Here is a 22,294-nt window from a genome sequence, read left to right on the forward strand (position 1 = left end):
AAATTAAATAAAACTAAAAACTTAATAAAAGACCTATACAGACATAATAAATTCAGACATAATTTAACTAAAATTAAAATAAATAAATAACAAATACAATTAATACAAATCAAATGACAGTAATTTATCAGTAATCCTAAAAAAGAACACTGCCAAACATGCTAAAAAACAAAAACTTACTTACACATAGTAAGAAATGGTTATAAAAACTGAAACAGAAGCGAAACAAGTAGTAGGAAAGAGGAGAAATAAAAAGCGATACTGTATAATGTCCAATAGGGATGAATCTGAGAAAAGAAAAATCTATGTAAAAATATACAATAGAGTTAACATTTTGAATATCATGTTTTAAAATCGTCTTTAAATTGATCCATTCATAAACTTGCAGCATTTTAGATGATGAAATGTATTCCTCCATCTGATACATCTAACCAATTATACCAAATATTTAAAAAGAAATCTGTTTTTTTTTTGTGAAATCAATGAGATCAATAAGAACAGTATTGCAGTTTTATGATTAAAAAAAGCTCTATAGTTTTTTAATTGTGGGAGGCAAAATATATATTGCAACGTAATACAATGATGATTGATAGAGATGGACAAATAAATGTTCCACAAAAACCTGATGTATCATATTCAATACTCTCATTTTATCATGATTTTTCTTAAACAACAAAAAAGGTTTCAGTTCAGTAAGTGTTCATTCTGAAATATTACTAACAGTAAAAAATATATAATTTAATTTACTTACTAAAATTGGTACAAACACACACACACACACACACACACACACACACACGCACGCACACCATAACCTGAAAGTGGACGTTTTTTTGAATTACACTTTTAACAAAAAATTAGAAACCATCAGATGACAGAAAGCTTATGATCATGTTGATAATTTAGATGCCTTACAAATTTACATGTCAAATATTATAGATAGTTAATTATAGAGTAAATATTTATGGGGTTAAAAACAACTATAGCAATAACTTTAAACTTCTTAAACTGTCTGTTTCCATGTGAAAACAAATCTTGTGCTATTCTCTTTATTATAAATAGATGACAATTTTGATGAAGAAGAGACACACACACACACACACACACACACACACACACACGCACACGCACACCATGACCTGAAAGTGGACGTTTTTAGAATTACACTTTTATCAAAAAAATTAGAAACCATCAGATGACAGAAAGCTTATGATCATGTTGATAATTTAGATGCCTTACAAATTTACATGTCAAATATTATAGATAGTTAATTATAGAGTAAATATTTATGGGGTTAAAAACAACTATAGCAATAACTTTAAACTTCTTAAACTGTCTGTTTCCATGTGAAAACAAATCTTGTGCTATTCTCTTTATTATAAATAGATGACAATTTTGATGAAGAAGAGACAACAGAAAAAGAAGTGTTCAGGTGAGTGTGCCCAAGAAACTATCTTCAGCTGTTGATGAGTTTCCAATGAGAAAGTTGATGGAGTAGAACTTGGAAAAGAGTTTTTAATGTTTTAGCATCTTTGTTTAGTTTTTTTTATCTTAGTCTTTATGAATAGATGTTTATCCAAACTTTTGTAGACTACACAGTTCACAACTGCATGGAAAAGGCAGAAATATAGAGCAAAAACTGGTGCAAAGACCTTTGTATTAATTATTGCAGTATTTTGTTGACATTTTATATAGATTTAATCCAGCAGTTGATTTTAATTTACTCCAAAATGTCTGTTTGCCTTTTTTTAAGCATTATGAATCATCTCTTCCTCATATTTGATTTCGTTTGCATTTACAAATGTGCTCCATCAGCATTTACTTTAGTACTAACAGTAAAAAATATATAATTTAATTTACTTACTAAAAAAGGTACAAACACACACACACACACACACACACACACACACACGCACGCACACCATAACCTGAAAGTGGACGTTTTTTTGAATTACACTTTTAACAAAAAATTAGAAACCATCAGATGACAGAAAGCTTATGATCATGTTGATAATTTAGATGCCTTACAAATTTACATGTCAAATATTATAGATAGTTAATTATAGAGTAAATATTTATGGGGTTAAAAACAACTATAGCAATAACTTTAAACTTCTTAAACTGTCTGTTTCCATGTGAAAACAAATCTTGTGCTATTCTCTACTTCTTTATTATAAATAGATGACAATTTTGATGAAGAAGAGACAACAGAAAAAGAAGTGTTCAGGTGAGTGTGCCCAAGAAACTATCTTCAGCTGTTGATGAGTTTCCAATGAGAAAGTTGATGGAGTAGAACTTGGAAAAGAGTTTTTAATGTTTTAGCATCTTTGTTTAGTTTTTTTTATCTTAGTCTTTATGAATAGATGTTTATCCAAACTTTTGTAGACTACACAGTTCACAACTGCATGGAAAAGGCAGAAATATAGAGCAAAAACTGGTGCAAAGACCTTTGTATTAATTATTGCAGTATTTTGTTGACATCTTATATAGATTTAATCCAGCAGTTGATTTTAATTTACTCCAAAATGTCTGTTTGCCTTTTTTTAAGCATTATGAATCATCTCTTCCTCATATTTGATTTCGTTTGCATTTACAAATGTGCTCCATCAGCATTTACTTTAGTACATGTCCCTAACACAAACACACGCACATTAACATTTAAACTCTCTGCCGTTTTGGGATTTTCTGCTCCTGGCAATGTCAGTAATTTTCAGGTCACTTTAGCCCTGGCCTCTTTTGCATTTGAAATGAGAGTTTACAAGACCTAATGGTGTGCCGACTCGGAACAAGAGAGACTGACACATTTATTTCCTGTTAGGGCAAGTAGCATTGTACAAATGAAGCGTGTACATTTAATGCCCGTTTCACCGCTTAGTAATGACCATGCATGCACATTAGCGGTATGTGACACGTCTATGCCGATAGACCTCTTTACAAAAATGCTCCGAAAGCGGATCAAGCCACGCGTGTCTGATGAAACTCTTCGGACGCTTGTTAAATTCAGCATTGGATGTGCACAGTATAAGCTCCTTTTATGTGCTCACTGGAGTAGGAATGAGAAGGAATATTAACCATTGTTTTATTCCTCTGCTTCCCAGCATTGTGTAGAGACGTGTTAGCTGTTTCTTGGAGTTGACGCTGCGTTTTTTATCGGTTGGATTGCTTCACCTTCATTAGAGTTGGGGCAAAACTCAAACCCAAGCGAGAATTTTCCCTCACGTTGCATTGGCCTTAAATAAGCCTGATGAGGCCGCAGTGATATAGGCCTCACTTTAACTAATGTAGGCCTGCAGCTAAAGATGTGCTTGTAAATTGATCCTCCTCATTGCCCATATTTGTGTAAAAGCCTTTTTATTGTTCTGTAACATCAATTAGTGCATGTGATTAAATCAGACAGACAGTTGAAGCTGACAGGAAGTCTGTGCATCCAAAGGAAAATGAAGTTTCTTCTGCAGAGCCCACACCTGATCTCAGCCGACACTTAAATTAAGAGTGTGTTTAACGTTTAGTATTTTAGAAAGTATTTTAATACACTTAATAGATAGAAATTATACTTTTAATATATATATATATATATATATATATATATATATATATATATATATACACTGTATATTTAATATCAAAATTCATTTAAAGGTTTTTTTAGTCGTAGTATAGTTGTAGTATTCTGTAGTAACTGATTTGATGAAATATGGCACTAAAAATTTTTTAATTAATTAAAATTTCAAATAAATTTGTTTTAAATAATTAAAAATGTATTATTTTGCTTTAAACCACTTTTTATGTATACATCTCATTCCTGAACTGTCATTTAGTTAAATCCATTCCATATCTTTCCCTAGTTTGAAGAATCTTATTTTTGTGATCATTCAATACATGCACTATTGTATAATCTAATTGGATAAACATATATCTCACTTCTGCAGTGCTCTGATTGGTGATGTGGATGGCATGAATGGACTCAATTACCAGGTGCTCTTTTAGGAAAACATATTTTAAACTTATTTATATCAGTTAGCCATGATAATGTAGTGCATATTCATTTAACAAACAATTGTTTCTTGTTTTTCCCCCTCAAAGGAAAGTGAATCAGACAGTGATGATGATGATGATGTCTGTGTGACCATCGGTGACATTAAAACAGGCGGATCTCAGGGCTCGTGAGTAATTCAGTCAGAAGTTTGGACAATTTTAGTTATACATGTCATTGTGTCAAGACTTCTCATGTCAAACAGAGATACTGATGACATTTTAAAGTATTCTGGGTCTAATAAATTGTTATAATGGTTCTTAACGATCTGTTTGTGGTTTGCTCTGTAGGTCATTTGGTTCCAGTTCCATCAGTCTGAACATAAAGCCCTCTGTATCAGGTAATAAAGATGTTCAGTTCATTGAATTACAAAATATTTTTAAATATTAGCTCATTTTAATTACCATGTGCCTGGAAATTCTTTGTGCATTTTCGTCACTGCATTATTTATTAGTGCCCAGGCACCGGTGGTGCGAGGACCCTATTGGAATTGCTCCGTTTCTTCTTCTTCTCCAAAATGAGTTGCATTTTTGAGGGCCTAATTATGCTCGAAAACTCATTAAACTTTGCACACGTGCCAGAAGTGGTGAAAATGTACGTCTGATGTGGGTTTCAGAAGTGGGTGTGGCAAAATGGCTCAATAGCGCCACCTATACAATTTCAATGAAGTGCCCCTCGAGCTATGTTTCACATTCATGTACGAAATTCGGTAGACATATTTAACACACCAATACTTACAAAAAAGTCTCCCGGTACGAAGTCTGAAATCCAACAGGAAGTCTGTTATTTTACATTTTCTCTGCAAGTTTTGTGCCGTTTTTGCCATTTCCAGGCGCTGTATTTAAACTAACTCCTCCTAGAGATGTAAACAGATCAACACCATATTTGGTCAGTGTAATCTAAAGCCCTTTGTGACGTTAAATTGCAAATATTCTGAGTTTTCATTGAAGGGTGTGTCCGTGGCGGCCTGACAAAATTCAGTGTTTCACCATGAAATAGGAAGTTGTTATAATTCAGGCAGACAATGTCTAATCTGCCCCAAACTGCAGAAGTATAACTGCAGAAGTTATAGTCATAGCGCCACCTGCTGGCAACAGGAAGTGGCATGTTTTATACTCTAACAAACTCCTCCTAGAGATTTAATGATGTCAACATTATATTTGGTCAGTCTATTCTAAAGACCTTGAGTTTTCGTTAAAGGGTGTATCCTTTGTAGCCGGACAAAATTCAATGTTTCGCCATGGGAATAGAAGTTTTTGTAACTCAGCCATACAATGTCTGATCTGTCCCAAACTTCACATGTTCGATAAGAGTCCTGGCCTGAACATATCTAAAGGCCAATATTCTGTTATTATAATAGCGCTACCTGCTGGCAACAGGAAATGACTTGTTTTACACTAACTCAAAACAAACCATGTTCAATGTGCACCAAACTTCATAAGTTTTGATCAAAGTCCTGGCTTGAAGACATCTACATGTCAATATTCAGTTATAGTCATAGCGCCACCAGCTGGCAGCAGGAAGTTTGACACTTAAATGACTTTGACAAATTCCTCATATATTTACCACTTTAAATGCATATTGCTCACGTTCAATTTTCCTAAAGCCACTGGGTGGTGGTGAGCCCGGGTGCGAGGGCCCTTTCAACGCTGCTTGCCGCTTTAATTTATAATTAAAATTATGACCCCCAAAAAGTAATATAATTTTTACCTTTTAATAGTCTAATTTCTCAGTTTTTGCAAATATTGTAATATTTTCATGCTGAACTCCTCCACCATTACCAAAGTTAAGTTATCAAAAAAGTTAATAATTCAATAATTCATGCAAAAAATAAATGATTGATAACACCTCCTAATCACGCCTCCTGTTAGATTGCACATAAACACCATAAGTGTCATTCCACATTTAAAATTAATTACAATTATTATTAAACTTATAGACATTTCAATTCAAAAATGTTAAATATTTCCAGAATATTTATAATCAAATACGTATTCTATATTTTATGTCTTAGATTACCACCATGCATTCCTGAAGAAAGCTTACATTTTAGCCTGACTGAACTGTGCTGCTGAGAATCCCTTCAGGACGTTTCTCTGGGTTTGGTTTAATCTGTGTGTGGGAATCCAGCCGCTAAAGTCTTATCTTCTGTGAGTCAGGCTCCAAGTCCAGAGGGCTGGATCTGGATGCTGAAGGCAATGTCCTGCAGGTGGATGTGGAGTCCTTTGAGGAGAAGCCATGGAGGAAGCCAGGTGCAGTTGATTGCGTTAAGATGTGTGTGTGTGTTAGTCTACCTCAGATTCAAATGTACCTTTTTCTCTAGTACACACTCTAACAGCATGTGTTGTGTATAAACGCAGGTGCGGATCTGTCTGACTACTTTAACTATGGTTTAAATGAGGACACCTGGAAGGCATACTGTGACAAACAGAGACGACTACGCATGAGCCTAGAGATCCTGAGCCTGGGGTCATCAAGCAAAATAATGGTACATTTAGCATAACTAAAATATGCCCTTCTATCATGATGGTTCATACTGAGATGTTGATAATGAGCTGTGACAGGGCATTTACTGTGGTTTCAGCTTTGCGAGCTGTGTTCCAAAGCCCAGTGAGTTACGTAGCTGCCTACATAGACAAGCTTCCTAACTTTCATGAAGCCTCATAACCATTGCAACAATTTATAGTAGTTTTATTATAGTAAAAGTGTAGTAACCATGGTTTTTCAGCATATTAATTACCATTTGTATAACCACAATTCTACTACAAATCCCATGGTTAAACTGTGGTTAGATTAGCCAAATTATTTTATTTGTAGTAAAACCACGGTTCAATTTTGTAAGGGAAGTGACTGATTTGGAACTCTCGTTACATATTCTATTGTAATTGTACATTACTATCATATTCGATCATGGAACTTAGCTAGTTTTATTGTATAAAAAAAGAATTAATTTCAACAAATTTATCATGAATACAGACACTGCATCCAATGTTTCATGTTTTCTTACTGATGCCCTCTACCCAGAAACTTAGGGCTCAAAGAAAATATGAGTTTCCCACTCATAATTACAACTTTGTAGTGGTGTTCATGTGCACTCAAGTCGTAAATATATTGTTTTCGACATGACTTGAATGCATCATGAACAATTTGCAATTGTTTCAGGCAGTTTGACATTAGCATGTTGCTAAGCTAATGGCGCAATAATAATTTACAATCAATTAATTATAAACAATAATCAATTGCAAACATAAAAATATATAGCAGACAAATATTTGGCCAAATTAAATTTTATTTATTTAAAATTTTATTTTATTATAATTTTCTTTTCTTTTTTGAGCATTTCTTTTGCCTTGTCTGCCAGATTTTTGCCACTGAGCTCAGAACAGTGCATTCTGGAACTGCCTTCGCCACATGTGAAACTGTGCCTTAGAATTGGGCTAAAACGATATATCCTAGGAGGAGACAACTTACTGGATTCTTACCTTTTGGAACAACTTTTACTTTGGAAGTGCCTATGGCGATGTAAAATGCTGCTTCTAAAGGCAGCTCATGAGGTTTTGGAAACACCTGTGTATGTAGAATGAGTGTGTATACATATAAATTAGTTCTTTCTCATTCTCTCTCTCTCTCCAGGTTCATCAGAATTCTAGTAGTGATCTGTCAGAACACTCATCCAGGTACATCAATTCTTTATCAAACACATCAGTATGAACCAGTGAAACCAACCAACCCATGCACGCACATTACACACATTTTACTTATTGGAACAACATAAGGGAGAATATATGGTAACAAAATTTTAGTTTTTTGGTAAACTGTCCCTTTAAAACACTTTAGTTAGCCAACATTTTAATTTAAAGGGTCTTTGGCTTGAGTCCTAAAACCATTTAAAAGCAATTTCAGAGTCTTTTAAAGTGTTTTCCTAGTAGAGTGAATGCAACTATCTTCCTTCCAAGTTCAGTCCATGCACTGATGCATATTATAGGCTATAATCAGCCGACTGTAAGCAGTCATTTAAATTGATTAAATTGATCTTAAAGGTGTACCAATGAAACATCTTATGTGTTCAGAGAAGGCCAGTCAGCCTTTGCATACAATGTGAAGCAAGTTTAAAAAAAACTGTATCAAGAATTTTTATTGAAGAGTCAGTAGAATGACTATACTGTGTCATTTCTGTTGCTGTTTTCTGTATTTTTGTCAAATCATCTTGTGCAGTCGAATTGTTTGGCGTAAGGGCAGTGTAGCTCTCTTAATGGCTGCTTATTTTACTGTGCGTGCCAGCCATGTTCCCAGTAACAACATCATTACGTGATAATGGCTTTCTGCTGTTGTCCCAAATGCTCCGTACTCATATTATCATCCCTGTTTACGCCGGTTTAAATTTTTTCCCCCTAATTTTTTCCACTTGATTTCTATCAGCTCTTGTTTTTTGTTCTCCCCTTAAGAAAACTTCCTGACTGTTGAAACCTCCTAATATTTCACTATTACTTTTCTATGAGACACAACACAAATACACACACACCATGGTTCAGTCCTGGTGGTCTAGACTGCCTTTGGTCCTGGGTAGGAGTTAGCGGGGGTGATTTTTAATCAGCCGTTCCTTGAACTTCTTCTCGATCAGTTGAAGGTTATGCCTCGCTCAGGGGGATGTGTATGAGCCAGAGCATTCAAGGGTAAAGCAACAGTCCGGCTTTCATTATTACACATACACGCACAGACAGGATGCAGGAGTCAGTCACAGTACACCCGTTTAAACACAGAGCATAATGTGGCATTTTCTGAATCAAACGGGCCTTAACAAAGATTGTCATTCAATCTTGTTCAGCCCCATTAAAATGCAATGTTTTTGCACAAAAAAAACACATGAGTTCATGTGCATATTCAGGTACAGCTTGACTGCATGCTCCATGAATGGGAGTTAAAGTCAGCATGACTGAATGCTTATTATTGATCTTATTGTGAACGAAACAACAATCTATGTTTATGTTTTATTCTTTAAAACAGTTTAGAAATCTAATTTAATCTAGAAATTTAGTTTAATTGTTCATAAAGTGATTGTTTACAATATTGTATTGGACCCTACTAATTGAAACATTCTAAAAAAACAGTATGTCGTAGAATTATTTTTTTTTTTAAGTGTAAAACATTTTTAATGAGGGAAAATTACTGAATGCACCTTTAAAGGGATAGTACACCAAAAAAATTCATCATTTACTTACCCTCATGTCTTTCCAAACCGGTACAGGCTTTTTTCTTCTGTGGAACATAAAAGAAGATATTTTACAAATTGTCTGTTTTTTTTCAGTCCATGCAATTGCAGTCAATGGTACGCAAAACTGTTTGATTACCAGCATTCTGAAAATACCTTATTTTGTGTGTGTAAATGATGACAGCATTTTTATTTATTTATTTTTTCATGAAGAAATGTGTCTAAAATGTTTACTGCATGACGTACATTGCTAAGATTAAAAATACAGAGAACATGCGATGAGAGCAGACTGCAGAGCCATGGCTGGGGTGTGAATTTTTTTATGTGTCCCTTTTTTATAAAATCATGAGTGGGTAGCACTTAAATCCACTGTCGTGTCTGCTGAAAGTAGGCAAAACACCAGAAGTGTGTCAATTTCAGGATTTTACATTTGAATGTGTATTTCTCCCCCCATAGTTGACTCTGTCCCAAACTTCACCAGCAAGACAGAAACGATAAGAGAGACTTCTGCAGACAAGTTGTCCATGTTACTTAGACTCTTGAATGCTTACTTTTCTTGCAGCATGCATAAGGTTTAATGCAGTATTAATGCGCTCTGTTCTGTCTGATTAATTTTTAGTGACTGAAATAGGTTATTGCCTAGTTCATTTGTGCATTACTGAGAGTATTTGTAGCCTTGTTTCAGGGGACTTGAAGATTTATGAATGGTGACGACTACCACACATTCGCGCAAGTGTGTAACTGCTGTGTGTACATGAGCTAAAAATATTGTCGAGCACATCAGAGGAGATTTCCCAGATCAGCAGGAAAATAGCATTGACTGAGATTGTGTGCGATTGTGTGTGTGCCAAGTGTCCTATAGTGTGAAAAAGAACCAGGATCTTTTGTGTTCAGCTTGCAGTGTGCAGTGCACACTTCATCCTCCTCACTCACACATATGGACTCAACATAATGATCCGACTTTGATTTATGCATGTGGGTGTGAATGCAGGAAGTCGAGTGGTTCGATCAACGTTATCGGAGGACAAGCAGGTACCATCAGTCGAGTGGAAGGCAGAAGATGTCACAGCGCTGATGAAAATAACATCCAGGTGTGTTTTTGCGTGCTTGATGGACACAAAGAGTGAATCACTATAAATAGTTGAGTACCGATCTCGTATATCTGTGTGATTTCAGGTCATGTCAGAGCAGTCCTCGGACACAGAGCTATCTTCCCCAAAGCTGTTGCCCTTCTTTCCTCCCAATATCCCACCTCCACCTTTCCCTCCTCCCTCCATCGGCACCACACCACCCCTCATACCACCGCCACCCGGTATGTGTTGTACACTCATGCACACTCACTTGTGTCAGCAGAAAAGGGACGGGTCTGTGCTGTGTGTAGTGACGTAGTAACATGTGAATGTTCCGATATTGCAGGTTTTTCTTCAGCTTGTCCTTGAGTAAAATTTTCACTTCTAATAGTTCCAAAATCAAGCAGAACACATCAGACAGTGACACAGTGCAGCATATTAACTAGCTTATTAAATGTAAATCAGATTATTCTCATAACCAGCGGGTCGATCCTCATAATACTATTAAATTAAAGATTTTTATGTTGTGTTTCTGAATACATTTGCTTAATAAATTATAGTAGAATAGATTTCTGTTCAAAATTTCTGTTTGGCATTAGTAAAAAAAAAAGAAAGAAAATGTATACTTTTATTCAGCAAGGGTGCATTAAATTTATCAAAATTGACAGTAAAGACATTTATAATGCTACAAAATATTTATATTTTAAAAAATGCAGTTTTTTAAAAATTGTTAAAAAATATATATTTTTTTACATTGATAAGAAATATTTTTTATGCATCAAATCAGCATGATCTGAAGGATCACGTGACACTGAAGACTGGGATAATGGCTGTTGAAAATTCAGCTTTGTCATCACAGGAATAAATAGCATTTTAAAATATACTAAAATAGAAAACAGTTGTTTTAATTTTAGTGCTGTCAAATGATTAATCACATCCAAAATAAAAGTTTTTGTTTACAGAATATATATGTGTGTGTACTGTGTATATTTATTATGTATATGTAAAGACACACACATACAGTATATATTTTGAAAATATTTACATGTATCTACATCTATATATTTATATTCATATAATTTATATTATATATAAATATATTTAACATATAAACATAACATATTTTTCTTATATATGCATGTGTGTGTATTTATAAATACATAATAAATATACACAGTACACACACATACAGTATATTCTGTAAACAAAAACTTTTATTTGGGATGCGATTAATCATTTGACAGCACTATTTAATTTGTGATAATATGTAATGAAATATTACTGTTTTTACTGTGTTTTTAATCAAATAAATGCAGCCTTGATTAGCATATGAGACTTATTTTGATCCATGTGACTGGACCTTTTTTGACCAGACCAGCACAGGGGAGGTCAAAGGTCATATTGATATGTTTTCATTGCACTGCATTGTACATATGGTCATCTGTAGGGAATTTGGGGTTGCCTTGACAACATTTATCCAGGATGTGATTGATTCACACCCATGTTGAGCAACCTGCTATCTTCTGAGATCCTAAATATCCTAAGCACATGTCTTATTGGTCTACTTAAAACGTAAACATTATTTTTGCCTGGTATGGTATAGCAAACGGAACTGAATCTGCCTCTATTGCCCCATGAAGTAGTTTGTTGATGTGTTTTCTGTGTTCAAATATTGCACTCTAGGGCTGTGATTCCAAATGCAGTGAAATGCCCCATGATGCCCCAAAATGCTGTGTGTTCTTTAGGTTCAAAGTTAGAGTTCAGGTGCTAAACCAGATGAGCTGCAGCAGCTGTGCGTGTTTTAATTCTCTCCAGGTTTTCCTCTGCAGCGCAGACCTGCTGGCTGTCAGTTCTCCTAACTTCCTGCTCAGATGCTGTTCCTCCACACTTTCGACAGGAAGTCTATAGTTGAGCTCTCTTAACTCTACTCCTCTTCTGCTTCAAAGCCCCATCAGAAATCGCTTTCTACCAAATCCTGCCTCCCCTGTTCTAATATGCTTATATTCTGATTAAGAATTTTTTTATATGATCAATTCTTTGTTGAATAGAAAAAAAAACATATTTGAACCAAACTTGCTCAAAATACACATTGACAAATTTATATGGCATAGAAACTGTGTTTGGAGCATCTGCTAATATGCACTAGAAGCAGATCTGTGATCTTACTGAACTATTTTAGAGCTTGCAACAGATCTCTGACATAAATTAGCATAGCATCCACAGGCAGACTGAAAAAAAGAGCAGTTTAGGGCATAGTTCACAAAGCACATACTTTCTTAGAGGACTCTGAAGTTTCAAGGACAACACAGATGATTTGTGAGGCTCTGTGTGAGTGGATGCATCCGTTGGAGGGGACGCTGCATTTCTGCCTCGTTCTATGTTAGTCATAGCTGCATGACTTCTGTGTTCCTCAAATTACTGTTTTTCTTTAGCCTTTTTTTAAAGTCATTTTTGTTGTTTTTGAAAACTGTCTTTTGGAGCTGGCTCCCATCAGGGGTCCATGGAAAAACAAAAGGGGGATGGTGCCCAGATGTGCATGAATGTTTGTGAGTCTGTGGCTGAGTGTGATCAAAGCAGATAAGTGTTCCTCAGACATGTGATGGAGAATGTGTTTTTTGGGGTGCTGCGAAGGCCCATTTGTTTCACACACGCTTTTAAGGGAGGTCGTCATGGTTAGCGGGGCAGTAAAAGTTGCAGGCCACTGTCTTTGTTGAATTCTGTCTGGATGTGTCATAAACAGTGTTGAGTCATTTGAATTCACGACATCTGGACGTATGCACACAGACACAAACATGCATTTTCTATGATAAATGAAATCATATAAAGACATTTGAAAACAATTGTACTGCAAATACACTTATTTTAATATTTCTCCTTTTTCATGCTTACAGTTTTGATTTCACCATATCATTATTCACATAATATCTGTTTATGCCTGTATTTTCAGGTTTCCCATTACCTCCCGGTGCCCCTCCTCCTATGATACCACCATTAGATAGGTAAGTGTTCATGTGGGGGTTTTTTTCTTACTGATTGATTGTTAAGAATTATAGCAGGGTTTGTGTATGATATATGGATCATATGTGTATATGTGTCCAGGTTGGTGTTGTATAGAAACTGGAGAGAGAGACAGAGGAGATGTAGCAGACAGAGAAAGCAAGAACATAGCAAGTCACTATACAGGCAAAAGAAGGAGAAAAAGAAAGACAAAGAAAGAAAGGGAGAGAGAAGGAGGTAGAGCTTGTGAAAGAAACTTAGTTACGTTGTTGTAGAATACCTGTGTCTCAGAACACCTGAATATCAGTTGATATTCAAATAAAGCCAATGATGAGTGTCCATCCATATACTTTAAGCAAATTTTGAGATATAGCATAAAAATTGATAAAAACACCAAGGTAAGAAAAAAATCCAAAATGCCTATAAGCTAATATTATATATTTATGTATTTTTTTTAGTGCTGTCAACGTTAACACGTTAACGCATGCGATTAATTTTACAATCCTTTAACGCAATTAACGCAAAATTACTGAAGCACAATTTCTATTCTAACCCTTTAACCCAATTTTGCTTCTCTGTTTGCGATCAGATCATTTTAAGTCCCCATGAAATCAAAATTAAAGTTTTTTGGGGTGTTAGTATCAATATGTTAGTCCTAAGGTTATCTATAAGGCAGTGTGATCCAAAACAGTGACAAAATTCACATTTATAAAATATAAGCATTCAAAGCTTGCAGTTCGTCACTTCCGCCAAAACGGCTCAATGATTTTTTTGACGTCACATCGTACTTCATCTTCTCATCAAATCTTCTGACCAATCAAATGCTCTCTAGAATCCGAAGCGCCCGCCCTATAAATAGACGCTGAAGCGGCTGAGATCGGTCACTTGTTCACAGTGTATTATTTCCTGTACAGTGAATGGTTCGAAGTGCACAATGTAGGTGATAGGGAGCGATTCACACAGTGTAAATATGCTTTTAATTGGGGAAAATAAGGTCTGGTTTCACGCAACCGCGGCAGCACGCACAGTCTGATCCGGACTTTGGCTCCTGTCCAGAGACGCGATCGCACGGAGCGGATCATATGTGCAAGTCAGCAAATATTAAAAACTTTTACAACTAAACATAGCCTCAGCATGATTATGACCACTATTTTGTTTTACTAAGAATTTCATATTGAATCTAGTGGGTAATCTATTAGACTGTGGCTGTCAAATGCAGCTTTACTGAGCTCAACGGCTCTGGCCTGAGCAGATATAAACAAAACGCTATTGGCTATTTTAAAAAGGGGGCAGGGCTGCTCGATATGTCCTGCCCTCTCTTCCTGTTTCAGTTGAAATTACATCACCACATAGAATAATGCTGCGTGTTTCAAGGCACTTCAGGGGACCGTTAAGCTGCTAAACTCTGGGAAAGTTTTCAGTCCAGTGATCCAGTAAGCGAATGCATTCAAACAATCCGTCCAAAACAGCGCTAATATAAAGGAAACCAGGCTGATTATGTCAGAGATTGCAGAGAGAACAAAGACTTGCGTTGCGTTTTCAGTGAATTATTCATTCCAGTGTGTTTGGCTTTAAATCACGAGCTCTGTCATATTCTGTGATTGTCTCTGAAGAGCACAAGCCCTCACACGTCACACGCGCTGTGTGAAGTACAGACTGAACGGATTGTCAACACATCCCACCACTGTATGGCAAGAAGAGACGCAAACTACGTTTTCTCGACTTGATAACCAGTCTCGCTAGTAAAGTTTTGATGGATGAAGACTGCAATCAAGGTAAAGACGATTGCGGTGGCGTACAGGAGTCGTACAGTACAGTAAGCATGCGTGAGTCCGTTATAATATTGCGTGTACGAGTGCTCTTGACGCACTGATCGCACATTGTATTTATGCACAGGCACATACATTTCCGTACATTCACGTTGTTTCCACACACATTCACGATAATGTTTTGATTTGTCATGTTTATGTTGCTGTGTTTAGTTATACTGAATGGATCCGTGTACTGTAGTAGATATGCAGTCAGCAGGCGGTTGGTTTAGGGTTTTTTTGGCATCTCCATGTGGTCCTGTTTGGTATCGCAACTTGACTTCTCTAAAATGTAAAAAAGCTCTTTGCTGTTGCACTGTACACATACTATAAAATTCAAAAAATTTTCTTTCATATGTGCTTATGTGGGCTCCTTATATCATTTGGTTCTTTGGTGTCCTTTTGGAGTTTCTAAGTGTCCTTTTTTGGAAAGACATCTAAATTTATCTTGAAAAAAGCTTTTTGAGAATCACCCTTCAATCTTTTGGTTTACTTTGCTGGCTATAGCAAATGATGACAAAATAAAAATTTGGAACCAGATAAATGGTCTATGCTTAATTTCATGAAGTGTTTGATTAATCGCGGTTAATCACAGAAAAAGAAAAAGAAAAAGGGTTTGATTAATTAGATTAAAAATTTTAATCGATTGACAGCCCTAATTTTTTTTATTTGAGGTGAATAAATATTTTTACAATTAATACTGTGAAATTACAATTACTATTATTACAATTTAAATATATATATATATTTAAATGTAACTTATTTCTGTGACGGCAAAGCTGAATTTTCAGCAGCCTTTATTTGAGTCTTCAGTGTCACATGATCCTTCAGAATTCATTATACTATGCTGATTTTGTGTTCAAGAAACATTTCTTATTATTATCAATGTTGAAAACAGTTGCACTGCTTAATATTTTTGTGGAAATCATGATGATTTTCCCAGTATTCTTTCAATGGAAAGTTCAAAAGAGCGGCATTTATTTGAAATGTTCTCAAACACTGTAAATGTCGTGACTCTCACTTTTAATCTGTTTAATGTGTCCATACACTCTAAAAATGGCTGGGTTAAAAACAACCCAATTTGGGTTATTTTGGCAACCCAGCGCTGGGTCAAAAAGAGACGAACCCAGCACTGTTTTTTTTTTTAACCCAACAAGTTGGGTTATTATGTTTGACCCAGCATGCTGGGTTGCTTTTTTATGGTTTAAAATTACTACACTGCTAAGCTAAAATGAACCCAAATCGAGCTAGACATTAAACCTACAAATCTTGTTCATTTTTAAAATCACTTTTACACACACAGAATGACTATCAAAAGGTAAATATTTATTTAAAACAAGAGAAAACAGTCAAAAGTAACAAGCATGTAAGAAGAAATGCAGAAAATGATGGCATTAACAGCTACAGAGTTTATAAATGAAGCATTGAACATTTGTTGAATATAACTTTTAAGATCAAATTTGACTTTTATGGTAAATTGTATATATTGTATAAAAATATTATACAAAAACACGACTAATATACAATAGTTGTACAGTTAGTTAATAGTTAAGTTCTTTACAAACTATTCTGGCATGACAGTAAATAAACCACAACATAACACTGATATTATAACATTTATCAGAAACATGTGTGAAAGAATGTGAGCATGTGTATGAATGACAGAGTGTAAACTCCATTTCTACTAAACAACAACACAGAACAAGCATTTAACATTTTGTTTTTTTACAAATTATACACTTACGGTTTGTTTCATAGTTCATGAATGCAGATCAGGCATCGCTGCCAATTTTCATGATCTCTTTAGCATAATTGATGTAGTCATAAAGAAGCCCCATCAGCACAGCAAAGGCATGTGACATATTTTACATTATCCAGGGCAGCCTCCTCCTTTAAAACCACTGTTGCATCAGTTTGGGGGAAAGGCCATTCTCCTCTTTGACCAGCATTCATCCCAGTCACCACCTGTTCATCAGTGGCCTAAAAAGAGAAAAACATTTCATTAAAAATCTATCCATTTTCAGATAGAGGTGCATCCACATCAGTAAGGATAGGTAAATAGACTATTTTATAATTGCAATCACTTTGTGTGGTTGTTTAATGTCTGTAATGGCAGCACTAGTGTGAGGGCATGTGATATTGTTTAAATAAATATATTGCTTTCAGAAAGCTACTTCTTTACTGAAACATTAAAACAGACATGACATTCACATACCTCACAAACTTTCATGTACGTGGAGGGCTGCTCTTTAAAGGGTTAGTTCAACAAAAAATGAAAATGGTCATAATTTATTCACCCCCCGTGTTGTTTCAAACCCATACAAACTCTGCAAATTTTTGGAACACAAATAAATATATTTAATATTCTCTTAATTTTTGTCCTCTATTGCAAGTCTGGGAGACCAGTATTTTCTTCAGAACAGACATGTTCGCTATGATATAATTTAAGATTTATTCATATATAAATATTGGCATGGATTACTTCTACAATAACTCTGTATTTTTGAAGCTTGAAAATACTGATTATCTAGACTTTCAATGGATTAACAAAAAATGATGAGAGAAAATTTAAAAATATCTTCATTTGTGTTCTAAAGATAGACACAAGTCTTATAGGTTTGGAATGACATGAGGGCAAGTAAATTATAATTGTGTGTGTGTGAACTGTTCCTTTAAGAAAGGAAGACCAAGAACGATGACTCTCCAAATCCGACAACGCAAAGTTGGTTTGAGTTCTGCAATGAAAAACACAGACATCAATGGAATTATGAACTTTACTTGCCTTAAACCGTCTTTCCCTCTCTTCTGAAGAAGCTGAGAAAATCGCCTTCTCACACAAGCAGGGTTCTGTGTCGTTAACTCCCGGCGCGGACACAATGAAGACACAAAGCTCAACATGTCTGAAATATAACATGCAAAACATTACTTTTAACAATTATCACTTCATCAGCCTCAAAATAATTAGGCTAGTCTTTATTACATAACGCCGTTTCCTTTAGAAAACTACATTCAATTTAACCGCGAAAAAAAGATAACAAATTAACATGTAAATATGTTAATAACAGTCTCTTTAACACCTCAAAATATGTAAATATTTTAAAACCTTATGTAAATATAACATAAGACACTCACTGACGTTATATTAAAAGCCCCTCTTCCGTTCCGTAAAAGAGGCCGTTAAGACTATTTCTGAGGCAAAATACGCGTCCGCATATTGAAAGTGCTATTTTCTTTCCAAAAAAACAACAACTTTTGAACAGCAGTGCATATTTTGCAGCTTGAATGGAAACATATAGTCATTTTTATAACCTCTATTACCATCTTCAGAAAGTAAGCAATAGGCCAAAAAAAGGCATTTTAGTTTAAATAGCATAACGTTTAAATGGGACATTTATTTGCTACATTACCTAATTAGCATAATTAATGAATTGTGTGCTAAAACTACCCAAACAGCACATGCAAGATAAATTATACTACCAGTGGGCACAATATTTTTTATAGCAGTCTGCTTTGTGATAAATTGTCACTACCAAAAGGAAACATCACATAAATCTGAAGAAAAAAAGATGCCCATGAGATTGAAACAAGAAAGTTATGTAACTTTAAAAGTTATGGGACTCAAACATTCAGTGTCCCTCATGACAGAGATGATTGACTCTTCCTAAAGCTGTGATTGGCAGCCTTCATGGAGTTTATGGGACAGTAAACTAGGCTGCAGCTACAAAAGCTGTATCGCTCTGTCAGAGTCGTTACTTCTGTCTCTATTCCTGCCTGCAGTAGCCTATGTAGGGTAGCTCATCAAAGTTTCACCCCAGACTTAGAAGAAGAGAAATCAAGACAAAAGCACTAAACTCCCATCTGCTTCAGTTAATCCACTGTGACTGTATTTCTTCTATATACACAGAATTACTTATTCAGTTTGATCCGGCTCTTTTAGCTCATCCCTGTGCTTGGAAGCTATCAAACGTGTGTTTAAGGTGGTTAAGTGTGTGTGTGTCTTTGTACATGTACTTATTTGCTTCTCAGCTCTCTGACGCTATAACTTATCTTCTTAGGTCTAAAATACGGTTAAAAAGCATCCCCGACCCAGTCAAATGCCAAATAAGGCAGAGAGAGACACAGACAGGGTGGCCATGTTTGTGCCTCCAGCCTCCTGTTTACAGGCACCCAGAACTCCCCATCCATCTATACCTCCTCCCTTTCTCCCCAAGACAAACAGCCACGTCTTGGCCTGTCTATCTCCCCCTAACTTTATTTCTAGATTCACTCCCCCTCACAGTTTGACAGGCATCATCATCTGCAGAACATTTGTGTGGTTCAGTGCCAATTGTTTTATTGTGTGTGTGTGTGTGCAGTATATAGTAAATAAAAGGGTCCTTTCCTTATACAAATTCATGAGTAACACCCCTGAAATGCTCTCTGGGAGATCATTTTAAAATTATTATTAATTTTATATATTTATAATGTATTATTTATTTAAAATAAATAATATTTATTTATTTTAAATGTATAAATACACACAGGCACACATTACTATATATATATATTCCTAATTTAATATGTATTTATATTTAAAGACACATTTTTGGAATAATATATTGCATTATATATCATGTTGTATGTGATATTGAAGCTAAGCATTTAAAGTCCTATCTTTCTCTCTGTTGGCATTATTTTGATATATTTTCATCCTCTTCATCTCTGCTTCTCTGTGCTATTTTGATACTTTTTTTCACCATCTTCTGACCCAGCTCCCTCAATTTTTTTCCATTTCCTCGTCCTTAAGTTTGCTTTTTTTCCTTCTTTTTTCTGTTGTTTAAAGAATGGTTCTTCTCACCTCTCAGTCTCTCTGCCAAGTCCAAACATCCTTGAAGGAGTTTCCGTTCATCCGAACCCTGCCAACCAAGGACTGTATAATTCATAAATCACTTCCTCTCATACCATCACGCCAAAAAAACAACTTTTCTTCTTTTTCTCTCTCTTTTTCTGTCCTCACTGTCACGTGCATGCTCGTTTTTCACACTTAAACATCACATGCTGGGAGTATATAGGAAATATAAAAGGTCCTTATACAAATCCCTGAGGGACACCCCTGAAATAGCCCACAAGGCTCTCTGGGGCATCATTTCAAAAGCACAACACCATTCCTTCTGCTTTAAATGTATCATGCTTTGGCTCTCGAGTCAACATAAAGAATTCACCGTCCATATTTAGGAAGCCCATTTTCTACAACTTTTTAGGGAAAAGACAATTATTTTATATTGAAGGCAAATTGCTTTCATTGCTGGGTTTGAATAGATGTCTTGAGACTTGTCATCCACATCAGCAATCCCTCATCACATGTTGTGGAATATCAGTAATAATTGTTTTGTTGATACGTTTGCTTACCAGAGCAATGCAGAGCAGCCTACTGGTTGGGCTGCATCTTTGCACAGCCATTAGTGTGAGCCCATTAGGGTCAAATTCTGCAGTGATTAGCTGTCTTAATTAGCCAGGCGCTAATTAAGGCTTATCTCAGGGGTGAGATGAGACTGTAACTGCCAGATCATCTAACATCGATTATCATAAATTCCTCCTTTCATCTCCTTTTGTCTGTTCTGCTGTGGATAGACATAGAACAAGAATAAGGGAAAAAGACATACTGAACATGTATTGTAGCTGGCTGAATTTAAAAGGGTTCATAAGCAAGAGACGAGAGGAAGTGGGATAGAGGAAGGAAGAAAGACAAAGAGAAACCAGAACAGCAGCATCTTTTCCAGAGATATTATTAGAAACTGTGCACTCTTAACCAACACCTGTCCACAAGGAGTTCTGTTGGATGCGATTTCTCTTACACACACACACACTTAACTTCTACTCCTGCAGAATGCCCCGAAAGCAGGGCGGGCAGCCAGGGTTTATGGATCACCAATTGCGTGTTTGCCTGAGCTGTATCTGCTCACATACTCCCACACAAAATCACACACTGCTGGCACATTACCGGGCGCATGCTGCACTTTGAGTTAATGCCAGTAACATCAAACAATGAGGAAATTGAGCTCAGAAACAGAGGAAAGTCTTTTGATCATTGTGAAAAGTTCTGTCTTCCGCTTTTTCTCTTACTTTTTGCCTATTTTGTTGGTATGCTCTATTTATTCCTCTCTCTTTGTTGTTAGTTAAAAAATAATGGGGTGTTGCTGCTCTGTGTGCTGTAAGAGCAAACTACTCTATCATTTTAATTTAATATATATTTTTAACACTCTTTCAGTTTTGTTCATAAGGTCAATTTGGGCAAAGTAAATCATATGGCATACATTTCAGTTCCACTTTTTCCGTGAAAGAGAAAAATTGTATAGATTGTGTTTGTGAATCCATATGATTTTAAGAAAAACAAATCAAGCTATTTAAAATATAACTTTTCAAAATAGTGGATGATTGAACCACACTATCGACACTAACGTTGTCTTTCTAATCACAACAGTAGACGTTTGGCGGGAGGCTATGATCGACGCTCAGCTACATCTTACCTATTCTCCGCAGGTATGAATATTGAAAGTTAATAAAAGATATGCACTTCACCAGCAATCTTGGGTAAAACTTAGTAATGAATATATTTTGTTGAATGGTTGTTCTAAAAAGTCTTCTTTGCCAGTTCTAACCTAATAATCATAATTTTTAGCAATTCAAAGGTTAAGCAATACATTTTTGACTTAAGGTAAGTGAAATATATTTGCTAATGGAACATTTTGAGTTTTCATTGGCTCCGGAATTATGTGTGTGTGTGGGAAAGGAAACCTCGTAATGTTTTGTGTATGTGTTTTAAGTCTGTGTTTGAGGAACATTTCCTTGTGGATTTTCCTAACATCTTGTAGCGAATAGTGAGAAAATATTTAATTTGGAACCCGTATTTGGAGCGTCTTGATTGGAGTATCCAACAACCTGGACTGCCAGTCAAAAGAGTCAAAAGAAAAGTTTCTGCTCACACAAACATAGCCAGACTGCCACACACATCACAGAGCTCTGTACATGTGAGGATGCATGGGGAAGCGTGCGGTTGGTGGTGACTACAGAAGGTTGAACTGCATACAAAGTTTTAGCATACTCAACACTCTCTCATCATCACTACACATACACAAACACACACACACACACACACACACACACACACACACACACACACACACACACACACACACAC

General features: G+C 35.7%; 1 protein-coding gene across 2 annotated transcripts in view; it reads left to right on the top strand.

Annotated features, from left to right (window-relative positions):
- Positions 1-22,294, top strand: part of LOC107601903 (pre-mRNA 3'-end-processing factor FIP1-like) — a 31,043-nt gene that overhangs the window by 1,824 nt on the left and 6,925 nt on the right. The window contains exons 2-12 of one of the 2 annotated variants that reach the window (XM_016294256.1): positions 2,182-2,227; positions 3,930-3,975; positions 4,084-4,163; positions 4,324-4,373; positions 6,193-6,285; positions 6,394-6,521; positions 7,667-7,710; positions 10,234-10,333; positions 10,419-10,554; positions 13,260-13,311; positions 21,578-21,636. In XM_016294256.1, the coding sequence (XP_016149742.1) occupies positions 2,182-2,227; positions 3,930-3,975; positions 4,084-4,163; positions 4,324-4,373; positions 6,193-6,285; positions 6,394-6,521; positions 7,667-7,710; positions 10,234-10,333; positions 10,419-10,554; positions 13,260-13,311; positions 21,578-21,636 (834 nt within the window). Of the gene's footprint in view, positions 1-1,386; positions 1,433-2,181; positions 2,228-3,929; positions 3,976-4,083; positions 4,164-4,323; positions 4,374-6,192; positions 6,286-6,393; positions 6,522-7,666; positions 7,711-10,233; positions 10,334-10,418; positions 10,555-13,259; positions 13,312-21,577; positions 21,637-22,294 lie in introns of both variants that reach the window. The other variant, XM_016294257.1, reaches the window with a different exon arrangement.

Source organism: Sinocyclocheilus grahami, unplaced genomic scaffold (assembly GCF_001515645.1).
Source record: "Sinocyclocheilus grahami isolate Dianchi unplaced genomic scaffold, SAMN03320097.WGS_v1.1 scaffold314.1, whole genome shotgun sequence".
NCBI classification, from domain to species: domain Eukaryota; kingdom Metazoa; phylum Chordata; class Actinopteri; order Cypriniformes; family Cyprinidae; genus Sinocyclocheilus; species Sinocyclocheilus grahami.